The sequence below is a fragment of the Branchiostoma floridae genome, chromosome 16 (genome assembly GCF_000003815.2).
Source record: "Branchiostoma floridae strain S238N-H82 chromosome 16, Bfl_VNyyK, whole genome shotgun sequence".
Classification (NCBI taxonomy): Eukaryota; Metazoa; Chordata; class Leptocardii; order Amphioxiformes; family Branchiostomatidae; genus Branchiostoma; species Branchiostoma floridae.
In genome coordinates, this window is record NC_049994.1 from 12,045,271 (window position 1) to 12,057,452 (window position 12,182).

The 12,182-nt window shown below is 42.2% G+C and overlaps 1 protein-coding gene across 1 annotated transcript; it reads left to right on the forward strand.

Annotated features, from left to right (window-relative positions):
- The first annotated feature begins 458 nt into the window (after positions 1–458).
- LOC118432771 (organic cation transporter protein-like) lies at positions 459–9,046 on the forward strand. The gene is made up of 12 exons (XM_035844391.1): positions 459–851; positions 1,841–1,967; positions 3,066–3,169; positions 3,334–3,488; positions 4,220–4,391; positions 4,861–5,005; positions 5,350–5,441; positions 5,850–5,993; positions 6,258–6,367; positions 6,712–6,820; positions 7,484–7,693; positions 8,221–9,046. Exons 1-12 carry the CDS (start codon positions 502–504, stop codon positions 8,297–8,299), a joined length of 1,797 nt encoding a protein of 598 aa, XP_035700284.1. The 5' UTR covers positions 459–501; the 3' UTR covers positions 8,300–9,046.
- Positions 9,047–12,182: the final 3,136 nt, after the last annotated feature.

The following is a 12,182-nucleotide window of genomic DNA, read 5'->3' on the forward strand; positions in this document are numbered from 1 at the left end:
TATTACTCACAGGGCCGGCGTGGGAACCATTATTCAGAGGGGCGAGTAAGAACAGAAAGAAACAACACCCCGACTCCCGGGATTCGAACCCGCGCCGAACCCGGGCAGCCGGATCACAAATCCAACGTGCTAACCACAACACCAAAAGCTCAAGAGCTGTTGGCGTGGTCAGTTTGGCAGCGCTAGAACCCCACTGTTACACTTGTTTAATTGGTTGGTTGGATGGTTGTTGGTTGGTTGGTTGGTTGGTTGGTTGGTTGGTTGGTTGGTTGGTTGGTTGGTTGGTTGGTTTATAGTTGGTTGGTTGGTTGGTTGGTTGGCTGGTTGCTTCGTTGGTTGCTTGGTTGCTTGGTTGGTTTATAGTTGGTTGGTTGGTTTATAGTTGGTTGGTTGGTTGGTTGGTTGGTTGGTTGGTTGGTTGGTTGGTTGGTTGGTTGGTTAATAGGATGGTTGCTTAGTTTATTGGCCGGAATTAGACAAGTAAAGGAGAGAGTAAACGCCATGATCCTCACCCCTTGCAAAGGTGGACTAGTCCGTAAGGCGACACCGTTGGCCCTCTCATTGTGCCTGTACAGTACAGACGTCAAGATGGTGGACAACGACGAAGTTCTAAGGCACATCGGCGGCTTCGGTACCTACCAGCGGCGATTATGCCTCCTCTTGTCGCTTACAGCTATCCCCTATGCCGGACACATGTTGGCTATGGCTTTCCTCGGCGCTAAACCGCCACACCACTGTACAGTAGAGGGTCTAGAGAACATAACGGTCAGGTTTGGCGAGGACGATGGACTACGGTTGGTTTTTCCGGGGACTACAGAAAACGGAGTGTGGACCATGAGCTCTTGCAAGAGGTGTGTAAGTCAAAGAATCTCAATTAAATGATATGTTAACATGTTTAATTGCAAAGGAATGGTATCTGGGGGCGGCATTGTTGATGACCCCGAGAACCTCGCGATCGTTTATCTCAAACACCCCTAAAGGGCCCTCAAGGTCGTAACCCCTGAAAGCACGTGCGGGACGCTTGGCACTTTGTAACAGGTCAGTGAGTCTCGTCGATGCAGATGCAGTTGCAAAACAATGAAGGTTTGGAATTAAGACAATTGTTCATCCTCAACATGGGACGGCTCAAAGCTATTGACGATGATTGATAGTACCATGCCAGTGAAGCCGTGTTATGATATTTGAAGCATGTAAGATGACCACGAAAGGACCAAAATCCACTAGGGACGACCACGTAAGAGATTGATGGACAACATTAGATCCTATTAGGATCTATTAGGAAAGACGTTCACCTCCTGAACCTACACATGTACATGTATACAGAGTGTAACCGGAAAGACCGTGAGCGGAACCTGGCAGTCTGCCACCAAGACAACATGTACGTCTATGTGCAAGTACTCTCCAAGCAGACGTTCGGCTCCCGCTGTTTTTGAGGAGTTTTTATGATCTTTTATGCGTTTTATCTCGATTACTGTTTTGAATCGTCTTTATGTTTGATATACAAAATAGAAAGGCCGATAAAGACGCCTTAACCATGTCATAAAAACAGTTTTCTCTTTGCGTCTTGTGTAGTTTGGTGTCTTTTATATCATACTTTTTAGTTCCCGATAGCTGCCCGGCCGGGCCCCGGGTTGGAAATGTGACGTAGGCCTAAGGAAGGAGCAGGAGCAAATATGTCAATGATAAGATGTGAATGACGTGATGTTCTTTCCGTCCGTACAGGTACGACCTGAGTTATGTACCAGCCCGGGTGCCAGTGGAGGATACAGTGCCGTGGAACACCACAGGCCTGCAAAGTTGATTAGATGTTAATGACGTGATATTATTACCGTCCGTACAGGTACGACCTGACTTCTGTACCAGTGGATGATATGGACCCATGGAACACCACAGGCCTGCCGGAGGTCCCGTGTGATCACGGCTGGTGGTACGACACGAGTCGCTTCAAAACGTCCGTTACCATGGAGGTGAGGACAGGGGAGGAAAACTGCTACCATAGGATCTGCTTGGAGTTTAGGTTTATGTTAATCGTATGCAGTATTTTCACACATACGTTGACAGTGTTATACAACTTGAGAATACCCCCTCCCTCCCTACAAGGTTTTGTATTGTAAAATGGAACAATTTGGGGCTTTCCTCCATTCTTTGATAAAATAGTTTCTTTCACGCGCAGATTTGACACTTCTTTAGTGCGAAAAGTCTGAAAAATTGACAAATCAGGTTTGATACTCTAGAGTGCAACAATATGTCACCTTAGTCCGTTTTGTGTCATTTCTTTTTAAACTTTTAAGTTTAAACTGCGAAAAAGTTCAAAGACTTCTTAAGAATCAGCTAATTTGCATATTTTCGTGCGTACAAGTCCACAACCCGCAATTTGCATATTTTCGCGCGTACAAGTCCACAACTCGCAATTTGCATATTTTCGCGCATACAAGTCCACCACGAAATGTCGCAGGATGTCTGACATTTCTTGATCAACCTCAGGCGAACTCCAACAAGAAACAGCTGCGTGGCTGATTGCAGTACCGTGTTCACCCCAGACGGTCATGAACTTGTGGGTCCTTAGTCTATCTGTTACCCTGGAAACCAGACTTGTAGTCAGCCAAGGCAGGTTTTCCCGAGGACCGGGATTTTGTCATGCGGGGAGATTTGGCCGGGCCTAGCTAGTCCAGTATGGCTTTGAGCTATACCAGCTAGGGTCGCTAGAGAGTCAAATGAGGATGTAAATAGATATAGAGAGAGATAATGAAAGTATATGTGTGAGGGTAGGCAATCATACGAAAGAGATCCTGATTGCATATAAATGTATACCTACATGTATTGGAGTTTGTAAATTAAAAAAATATTCCTATGAAAGAAAGTCAGAAGTACTTATAACTTTGTATCATGTCGGATTGTCCCCTACGCACGAAGTATTGACTTCAACTTAAGAAAAATAAATGGATGTCCACCATAACACATTCCAAGTCGACAGAGACTCCAATCGGGATCTTTCTTTTCTTTTTAAACTGTAAATTAGATTAGTATGCAGCTAATATCACTTTCTTTCTTTTTTCACGTTTTAGCACGATCTCGTTTGTGGTCGGAAATGGATGGGAAGTTTGGCACAGTCCATTTTCATGGTGGGGGTGTTGCTGGGAGCTGTCATTTTTGGCGACCTCTCTGACAGGTTTGTTTCGTGTTTATGATTGCATATTTTCACCACACAACATTCATCGCATTCTGTGTTATCAATTTTCATATCGCACATATGCATGGCTTACAGACGTACACGTATGCGGACCATATTAGGCCATGTTCTTTATTATAATTCTTGCGTATTTTTTTTTACAGGTTTGGCAGGAAAAAGATCTACTTTCTTTCTCTCTTCATAATGTTGGTGTTTGGTGTGTCGACGGCCTTCGCGCACAACTACTGGCTCTTTGTATTCCTCCGCATGATCATTGGAGCAACGAACTCCGGAGTTTTCCTGACAGCATTTGTGTTAGGTAATAGAGTTCTTTGGCCGTACGATTCTACATTACAAGACAGTTGGGTTCGTTCGTCACAGCAATATCGTTAACTGTCCTAAGGAAAACCATTATGCTAAAAAGAGGTTAAAGAAATACCTTTTAGTAAAAAAATGGGATAGCGGGGGTGTTACCCCTTTATTATGCTAAAGAGAGGTTCAAGAATCACCTATTGGTAAAAGATTGAGATAGCGGGGGTGTTATCCCTTTATTATACTTCTAGTGAGATGTTCAATGAATTCTGGTATAAAATGGGTTTGAGGTTTGTACCCTATGCTAGCACAACTCTTCGTAGTTAGCACGTATTTCCAGAATATTTTTTCAGGGCTAAAAAAATGGGATGAATAACCAATACTTATTTTATGTACACCCGTAATGCGACGAATGTGACAGTGCCCGATGGCCTTCATGATGTCGGTTTCAATACGTGGAAATGAGAATTCGAATCAAATCATGCCATGTGACTACAACTGACTTAACCCCCTGATGGTTAGCGCCCTCGTGCAGAAAATGCAGAAACAGCAGTACAAAAAAGAAAACACACAGAGAACGAGACAGAGAAAAAGAGAGATTCACTGAAAACGAAACTTTATTCCCTTGTGCTAAAGGAATGATGATGTTCTATGAACGTTCTTTTTTTTTTACAACAAAGTGTCAAGCTCGCTGTTCTACTTCATTTTGTACATTTTGTCTCTTTATTTATTTCCCAGCATCAGAGCTTGTTTCGCCCGACCACCGCACGCTGATCTCCATGTTCCTGGTGATATTTTTTGGGGTAGGAGGGATGATTCTGTCCCTGGTCGCCTACCTCATCCGGTACTGGGAGTGGCTTCAGCTGGCCATCTCTCTCCCTAACGTCCTCTTCATTATGGTATACTGGTGGTACGTCTGTTTTTTTTTTCTTGTTTTTTTAGTTACGTCTATAAAGCAGAGAAGTTAAGTTATGTTGTCGGTAATTTTGTGTGCGTATCTGTGTGGAAAATGGTTTGACATACAATTACAATTTAATTGTGATGATATTTGGTCTGAGGGGAGGTATTGGTATGCCAAAGTTGGCCGTCGTTTGTGGGCCCCCTATCGGCCTTCTTTGGGCTGCAGTGGAACTCTTGCTCTGGACATCGTTTATTGTTTCATTTTTCTGTAGTAAATACTGTAGTAGCTCTTGGGGTAGGTAACAAGTCTAAAACATCTCCACATGCAGAAACACAAACACGCATCACACAAACACACACACACACACACACACACATACACATAGATATCTAGACAGACATACATACACAATTACCATGAGCTTCTTAATGAACTTATCTTTACATGTTACCACTATCGAGTCTGTCCCTATTTACAGGGTTATTAACGAGTCTCCCCGCTGGCTCCTAGCCAACAACCAGAAGGACAAGGCGGTGGAGATTTTCCGAAAAGTCGCTGACGCCAACAAGAAAGACATCCCAGAAGGGCTGTTTGAAGAGGAGGGGAAAACAGATGGCGGCAAAGTACGAAAATACTTTTGATCATAAGCTAAGCATTATTTATGACGTGGCGTCGGAGTTTTCTAACTGACTATGACTATACAACACTTGCCTTTATGTTAATGAATTTGCACTAGAATTAGATATGTAAAATCACCTAATAACGGTTGATACCACATATTTTAAAGCAATTATTGCAGCCGTGCAATTATGGCCCTCCTCAGCATACCTGACCAAACTGCTTCGGTCGCGTAACGTTTTAGAACCGATGAGCTGATGTTATGCTATTTTCCGTTATAGTTATGTGTGAGTATAGCGGAGCTACGTTAAACCTTTGATCAATACCGGAGTTTCTCTAACTATCACAGACAGACGGAGAACCCAAGTCGCGCCATAACTTGATTGACCTGGTGAGGACACCCAACGTTCGGAGGAAATCCCTCATCATGTTTTATGCTTGGTATGTTTTATTTGTTACGAACATTCAAATGTTACCTCATGGACGTTTGGTAAGATAACATAGGATCCACGGTAACTTTAAAGAGTATTAAGTTCTCGTAGTCTGTAAAATTGATAATTCGCCGCCTAGCGTTTTGACAACATGTGTACAACCAATTATTTATTTACCGAACGCCTTATCATTGAGCGAGGTAATTTTGCAACACACACACACACACACACACACGCAAATTGCACTAAATTTGAATAAGCCTACAGTTATATCAGATACATATTGAAGATGTGTATATGGTAAAGGGCTTGAATATTACTTCAATGTAAAAAAAGGGTTCCTGATCGCAACGTTACGACAGGTAGAATTTTGAAATAATCGTTGTATTTCATACCCCGTACTGACGGTTTTCTCCAGGTTTGTCGCAGGGTTCGTTTTCTACGGCCTGGCGCTGAATGCTACTAACCTGGCCGGAAACCCCTACCTGAACTTCTTCGTCTCCTGCGCTGTGGAAATCCCAGCCTACATCCTTGCAAAGATTTGTATGGACAGGTCAGTCTAGAAGAATTTCTTCAGCCAATCTGATATATGAGCGTGCAGTGCAGAGATGGTTAAGTGTCTAGAACTCCTACTTTAAGATTGTAAGGTCAGGGTTTTATTTTGTATTCGGTATTTTTACATCCAGATTCAGAGCAGCATTTATCAATAGTACAAACCATGCAAAGTGCTAACTGTCATAATAGTTACCGTTCAATTAATTTTTTTATGTCTTGTGCTTTTTGTGTACGAACTTTCTACATGATTCTTGTGAAATATCCCGAGAAGTACGCTACCTGAGTGTCTGTTTCTCCATAGGATCGGACGCCGGTGGTCACTTCTGGCATTCCTGTTGGTTGCTGGCTTGTCTACGTTTTGTATCATGTTCATCCCAGTTGGTAAGGCATCAATGCATTATTCACTTTTGAGCGATGGTCGTATCAATTCACTTCTGTCATTATTTTGTTTATTATTTTGTATACTAGTATGTAGCCACAAAATATTCACAGGTTTTGGTCTTGGCACTGTAAGTTTTCCTTTTTACCTTTTGAAACTGGAAATCGGTGTTAAAGTATCCAAGGCAGACACAACGTATACAGATGTATATGTAGAAGCAACATTAAAAGCGGATATGCAAACCTTGGTGTTCGGTCTGCTTTGCCATAACTCATATTTCTTTCTCAACCTTATTACCCTAAACTGTTTATAAATGAATGTTCTTTTTCTTTTTAACACACAACAGCCTACTCCAAGGCGATCACCGTGCTTGCAGTGATTGGGAAGTTCGGAGCAGCTGGTTGTTTCGGGACCATCTACGTGTTCGCTACAGAGATCTTCCCCACAGTAGTCAGGTACTGAAGATGGGCTTGTTTTCACATTCTACAACCTACGTCATATTACGTCATCAAATACAGCGTCATGCTGTGTCCTGACTGGGATGGACGCAACATGACGCCATATTTGATGATGTAAGCAGCACCCTGTGGTTTTCATTTGCCGGCATTAAAATGAGATTGGCATATTTACCGCACAGTGTATTACTAGTACTCTCATCATTTGATAATGAAATCGCGAAATAGCCACAGTCAACAGTAGTAGCCACCGCCTTCTTCTGAATGGATGAACCATGCAAACAAGTACGGTCACATGGGCTTACGAACACGTGACTTCCGTTCCTTCGTCAGGATTGAAAGCAACATTTGACAAATGCGTAATGCGTGTAAGATTACATGTACATACTAATATTTACTTCTTCTTGCAATAGTCATTTGAAGAACAGGAAGGTGGTATCTCACTGCACTTGGGGCACCGATGCGGCACTGCGGGGTTTTTCACTGCGGCACTATTTGGTTCTATGTTTTTTAATATTTCAGGTACTGCGTAATACGTAAAAGTGTGACTTAGAAGACAACAAAATACACAATGGGTCATGTACGAACCCCGCAGTGCCGCACCGCTGCCCCAAGTGAAGTGAGAGTCCACCTTAACGTTGACTTTTACCTATATTTTGGCAGGAATGTTGGTGTTGGTGCGTCCTCCATGTGTGCCCGTATCGGTGCCATCGTGGCCCCGTTTGTCTTCCTCCTGCATGACGTATGGTCACCTCTCCCTTACATCACTTCCGGAACCCTGGCTCTGGTTGCCGCCGGTCTGGTACTCCTGCTTCCGGAAACCCTGGGGACCAAGCTACCACAGAGTTTGCAAGAGTCCGAAAACTTCACTAGGTAAGGCTAGCCTCCAGGGCAATGACCCTAATTGACGCAGCCGCAGAATGCCCCAAACGAGTCCATACAGTATTTTAGCCTATTTTCGACTTGTAACAGGAAAATGTAAGAAACATTTCATATTGGTGAGACAGTGTAGGTTGCAGATGTTCAGATTCGGCAAAAAAAAACACAAGGTTTTGGTCCATCTTTTCGGCCCTAATTTGAAGTGGCCAGTCCCTAAAATGACGGCAAGATGGCGGCAGATTTGACAGCTGCGATATGTTTCGCTGGTCAGAAAGTTTAAAAATTAGACTTTGGGACACTTGAGATAGCGGGCGTCTGTGTGGGGTGAGTTCTTATGACCTGGAACGTTCACGGATGAGATTATGACACCCTGAACTTGCCTATTTTTACATTATCGCCAATGCAGATTTCCATTAGTGTTCACTGCTATCCACTGGGCCTTCCTTTGAGACTACCTGTTGATAACAAATGCTGATGCCGATGATATTCTAAGATAATATGTTTATCTTTTGTTCTGACAGGAAAACAGCACAGGCGAGCAATTCGGAAGCACCGAAGGACGACGAGGCGGCCGACCTGACAGCCGAAACAAAAGTGTGATCTGGTCGACGTAAATATGATCCCGTTTGCAGATCTCTGGCTTGGATCTCACTTTAAATTTACGAATATGCCTTGAACGCGATATTCGTATTGTTAGAGTGAGGATTCAGCAAGGTGCCACAACCACACGTACTTCTAGTGGCTTTATCGAAGTCAAAAGGCTTTTGGGAATTTGACCTTTTTAACACTAATGTTAGTGATGTGTGACGTCATAACTGGGTCAAATGTGCCCGGAAGTCCACACGTGCAGGTCCAGCATACCACAGCGTAACAAACCAAAAGTTATATGACCAAAAATAAAAACAAATACGAACTCGTCAGCTTCGGCATATATCAAAATATCAAATTTTTATTGGTACATGTTGTTTGGACCTTTTGTGTATTTTCACTAATCAAGTTGTGTTCATGTTTGGTGATCAAGGTATAAAATTCATCCCCATCATGTACTACATTTCTGAACAATCCCGATCGCCTGTCCTGAAATGATTCACATGATACATGGTTACAATGATATTTGTTCCTCATGGCATTAGCGGCAACGTTTAGGTTAGATCATTACCCTTACTTTTGCATTGACTTGTGCAAATGTTATGCTAGTTTATGCATTGATACACTGTAATATAAAGGTTTTATGCACTTTGCCGTAAGGACCGTGTGTTAGTATATTAATATCAGGACAATGTCAAACATGTATGCGAATACAATATATTTTTTTATCATTTTATACTAATAAAACGTTAACTTTTTTGTGTTAGTCTGTGTAATTTCTTTATTTTATTGTTACAGTTACAGATTCTTATCGGTAGTGCGACTGTATACATGTGTACCAAGTTAGCAGAGGAACAGTACTGTATTTGCGTCCTGTCATGCAGTGGTAATCTACTGGGGGCGCAGTATAGACATAGCACCCATTTTGCAAGTAGCACACAGTATGTATGTATTATGCAGACATGCGTATGTCAAAAGGGCTGCGATGAAAAAAGAGTTTATATAGGTAGTAGTCATCTCTTCAACATCACAGATTGAATACCAGAAAACTTTACATCCATGAATGTCTTATTTATAACATTGGAATACAACAGGTAAACTAGCCTCCTTCGCAGACTTTGCAGCACTGGCTTTTTTTGGTGGGGGGGGGGGGGGGCTCAGCTCTGAACAACACGGGGCCGGGGCGCTGGTTTGCGGTTTTGCAACAAGCATTAGCTTAAGTTCTCTAATGCCGGAGAGGGAGTTTCCGCGCTGCATTAGAAAACCTTAGCCCATGTTGAAAATCCCGAATCAGCGCTGCAACCAAAAGATAAAAGCCAGCGCTGTTAGAAGTCCGCAAATGAGGCTAAGGAAAGCACCATTCCCGATTTGCTGAGTGTAATTAAGCAGTATATACACCCATGGCCAGGATAGGTAAACAGCGTTCCGTTCCGTCTCTACCAGAACTTCGCTGACTACGCTGACAATTACAAGGAGAATAATTTGCCAGTGGAGCTTTGCTACTAGAGGGTTAGGCCGGCCGCGCAAGGGGGAGGCTAACCTTAGCGCGGACTGACTCCCCTGGACAATTTCTCAATTTTATTTGCCGAATTCTACGATCCCCGCACCCACGTAGGGCCTGATGGAGGCTTATAATGCTGGGCGTTTAGAGGAGTGGCTTTTGTTGGGATTAAGAAATATACTGCATGCGTGCTGCACAGGTGTTTTGTTGCAAACACTGCATACATGAATGTAGGAGTTACAGTCAGTATAGCCCCTGACAAAAGGTTTTGTCTCTTCTGTCCAAAACAAATTGGAAATAAATTCCTTTTCATGGAATGCTTTACATATGACGTCTCACGTAATAAGTTATTTACATTTCTTTAGTTGCAACACATTTTAAGGGACACGTTTGAATGTATATGTCTATTAACACCTCACCTCACACGACCCATAAAAACTCTACCAGTGCAAATATATGAATATTGTTATGAGAAAAAAAGATGCTGACACCTACAATTTTATTATCCGTACTTGGTGGTGATGTGATATTACGGATATTCGAATTTAAAATTTGTTTTGTATATTATTTAGTTTGTAGTTCCTAGTTGACCGTTCGAATGTCATTATACTTTTGGTTACCTCGATAAAGCTTCTTCCTCTATGTACTGTATATTCAATGGCATGGTTTGACAAAGTAGTCCTGTATTCATTGTTCAGCTATACATTGTAAGTACATGTACGCCGAGCTTTGATCATAGAAAATGCACTTTACTGCGCGACCGTTGCAACTTATACATGCACGACAGTTGGACTATTCTAGACAAGTAACAAAGAACTAATCTTTATCTATGACAGTAAAAAGACAATCCAGCTCTGCATGCTAATGCTAGACTTGTATATGTTGATAACAGTATACCAGTGTCCACACAAGGAATATATAGCATTGTCTCGTGTTTTGCTCAGGGTTGTATATCAACTGTCCTACATAGATAGATATGGGCATGGTGATACGATTGATACGCATACGTTTTATTAATATTCCCAGAACCGTCCATACTTGACAACTACCCTTTCTATTGTCATTCACATCTACGCCAAATAACGAAACGGTCGCCTACAGTGTTTATTGGCAGGCATTCAGGTAGTATTTAAATAGTTACCCTTAGAATAAGTCTTGGAGCCCAGATATTCCTTAGCTTTCCACGATAATTGAATAAGACTCGATAATACAGCATAATAATGGTTTATATACATAACCCTGTTGTAGGCAAGTACGATTCCTCACGAAGCAATTACGATTTCTCACGTTTGGTCTCAGCACAACTCAAGTCTTAGTCACCCTTTGAAGAACAGTCAAATCTCGTTTCTTCAAGAAGCCCTTACCAGCGTTTTGTCGAGTGCAGGCTATAGATAAGACGTATCAACACACCCCAGTCGTCCTTCGGACAGACGTGGCTGCCAGCTATGTGTAAGCTGGTGTATCAGTCATTCTACAAACCAAATTCCTGTCTTTTTTCTAGTATCTGTGGGAACGTATCGTGTTTTCTTTTCAAGAGACATAGATCCAGCTAGGGCGTACTGTAAATGAGGATGTGGCAAGTTGGCAGCAGTGAGTTGGTGGGAGCTCGGCTGAGAAGTACTCGTAACCTGTCGTGGGTAGCTTGACACATCCCTTTTTCTTTTCTTCTTCTCTTGTATGTTCTTGGAAATGTGGACAAAAAAATGAAAACACTAGAAAAACTCTTGTTCATTTTTCCTTCTTTTTTTGTTGTTTTATTATTCCCCGGACCACCTGACCATTGATATACAGTAAAATCTGTACAAGTGACCACCTCTACATAAGGACCATCTGACCATTGATATACAGTAAAATCTGTACAAGTGACCACCTCTACATAAGGACCATCTGACCATTGATATACAGTCAAACCTTTACAGATTGGGACCTGTATGTAAGGACCACCTGATGATTGATATACAATCAAATCTGTACAATGGCCACCTCTACATAAGGACCACCTGCTGGCCTATTTGACCCCTTTTTGGTGGCCCCTTAAATACTTTTTCCAATTGATACATACATTAAATTAAGATTAAGAATCTAAAGTGACCACCTGTCCACACAGGCCAGATTTATCGATCCCCGGTCATCTTGGTCAGTTTTGACGTATATATTTATCATTGCTTGTTTTCCACGCTTGCCAATTTATCCTATTGAAGACATGCTTAATGCGGCCGACACAAGGTACGGAAGCTCAGATGTGACATGACAGTACTAATGAGACAGTTGTTGTGATCGGTGCTTTTTTAGAAAGGCTTCATTGTTTAAAGGTATTGCAGGGTGAACTAATGAGACAGTTGTTGTGATAGGTCCTTTTACAGAAAGGCTTCATCGTACAAAGGTATACAAGGA

Excerpts from the sequence above, each read along its gene's own strand:
- LOC118432771 (XM_035844391.1), top strand. The coding sequence starts at position 502 with ATGATCCTCACCCCTTGCAAAGGTGGACTAGTCCGTAAGGCGACACCG. Across the intron at positions 5,442-5,849 it reads CTCATCATGTTTTATGCTTG|GTTTGTCGCAGGGTTCGTTT; the intron begins GTATGTTTTATT and ends GGTTTTCTCCAG. Across the intron at positions 5,994-6,257 it reads TGTATGGACAGGTCAGTCTA|TACGCTACCTGAGTGTCTGT; the intron begins GAAGAATTTCTT and ends TATCCCGAGAAG.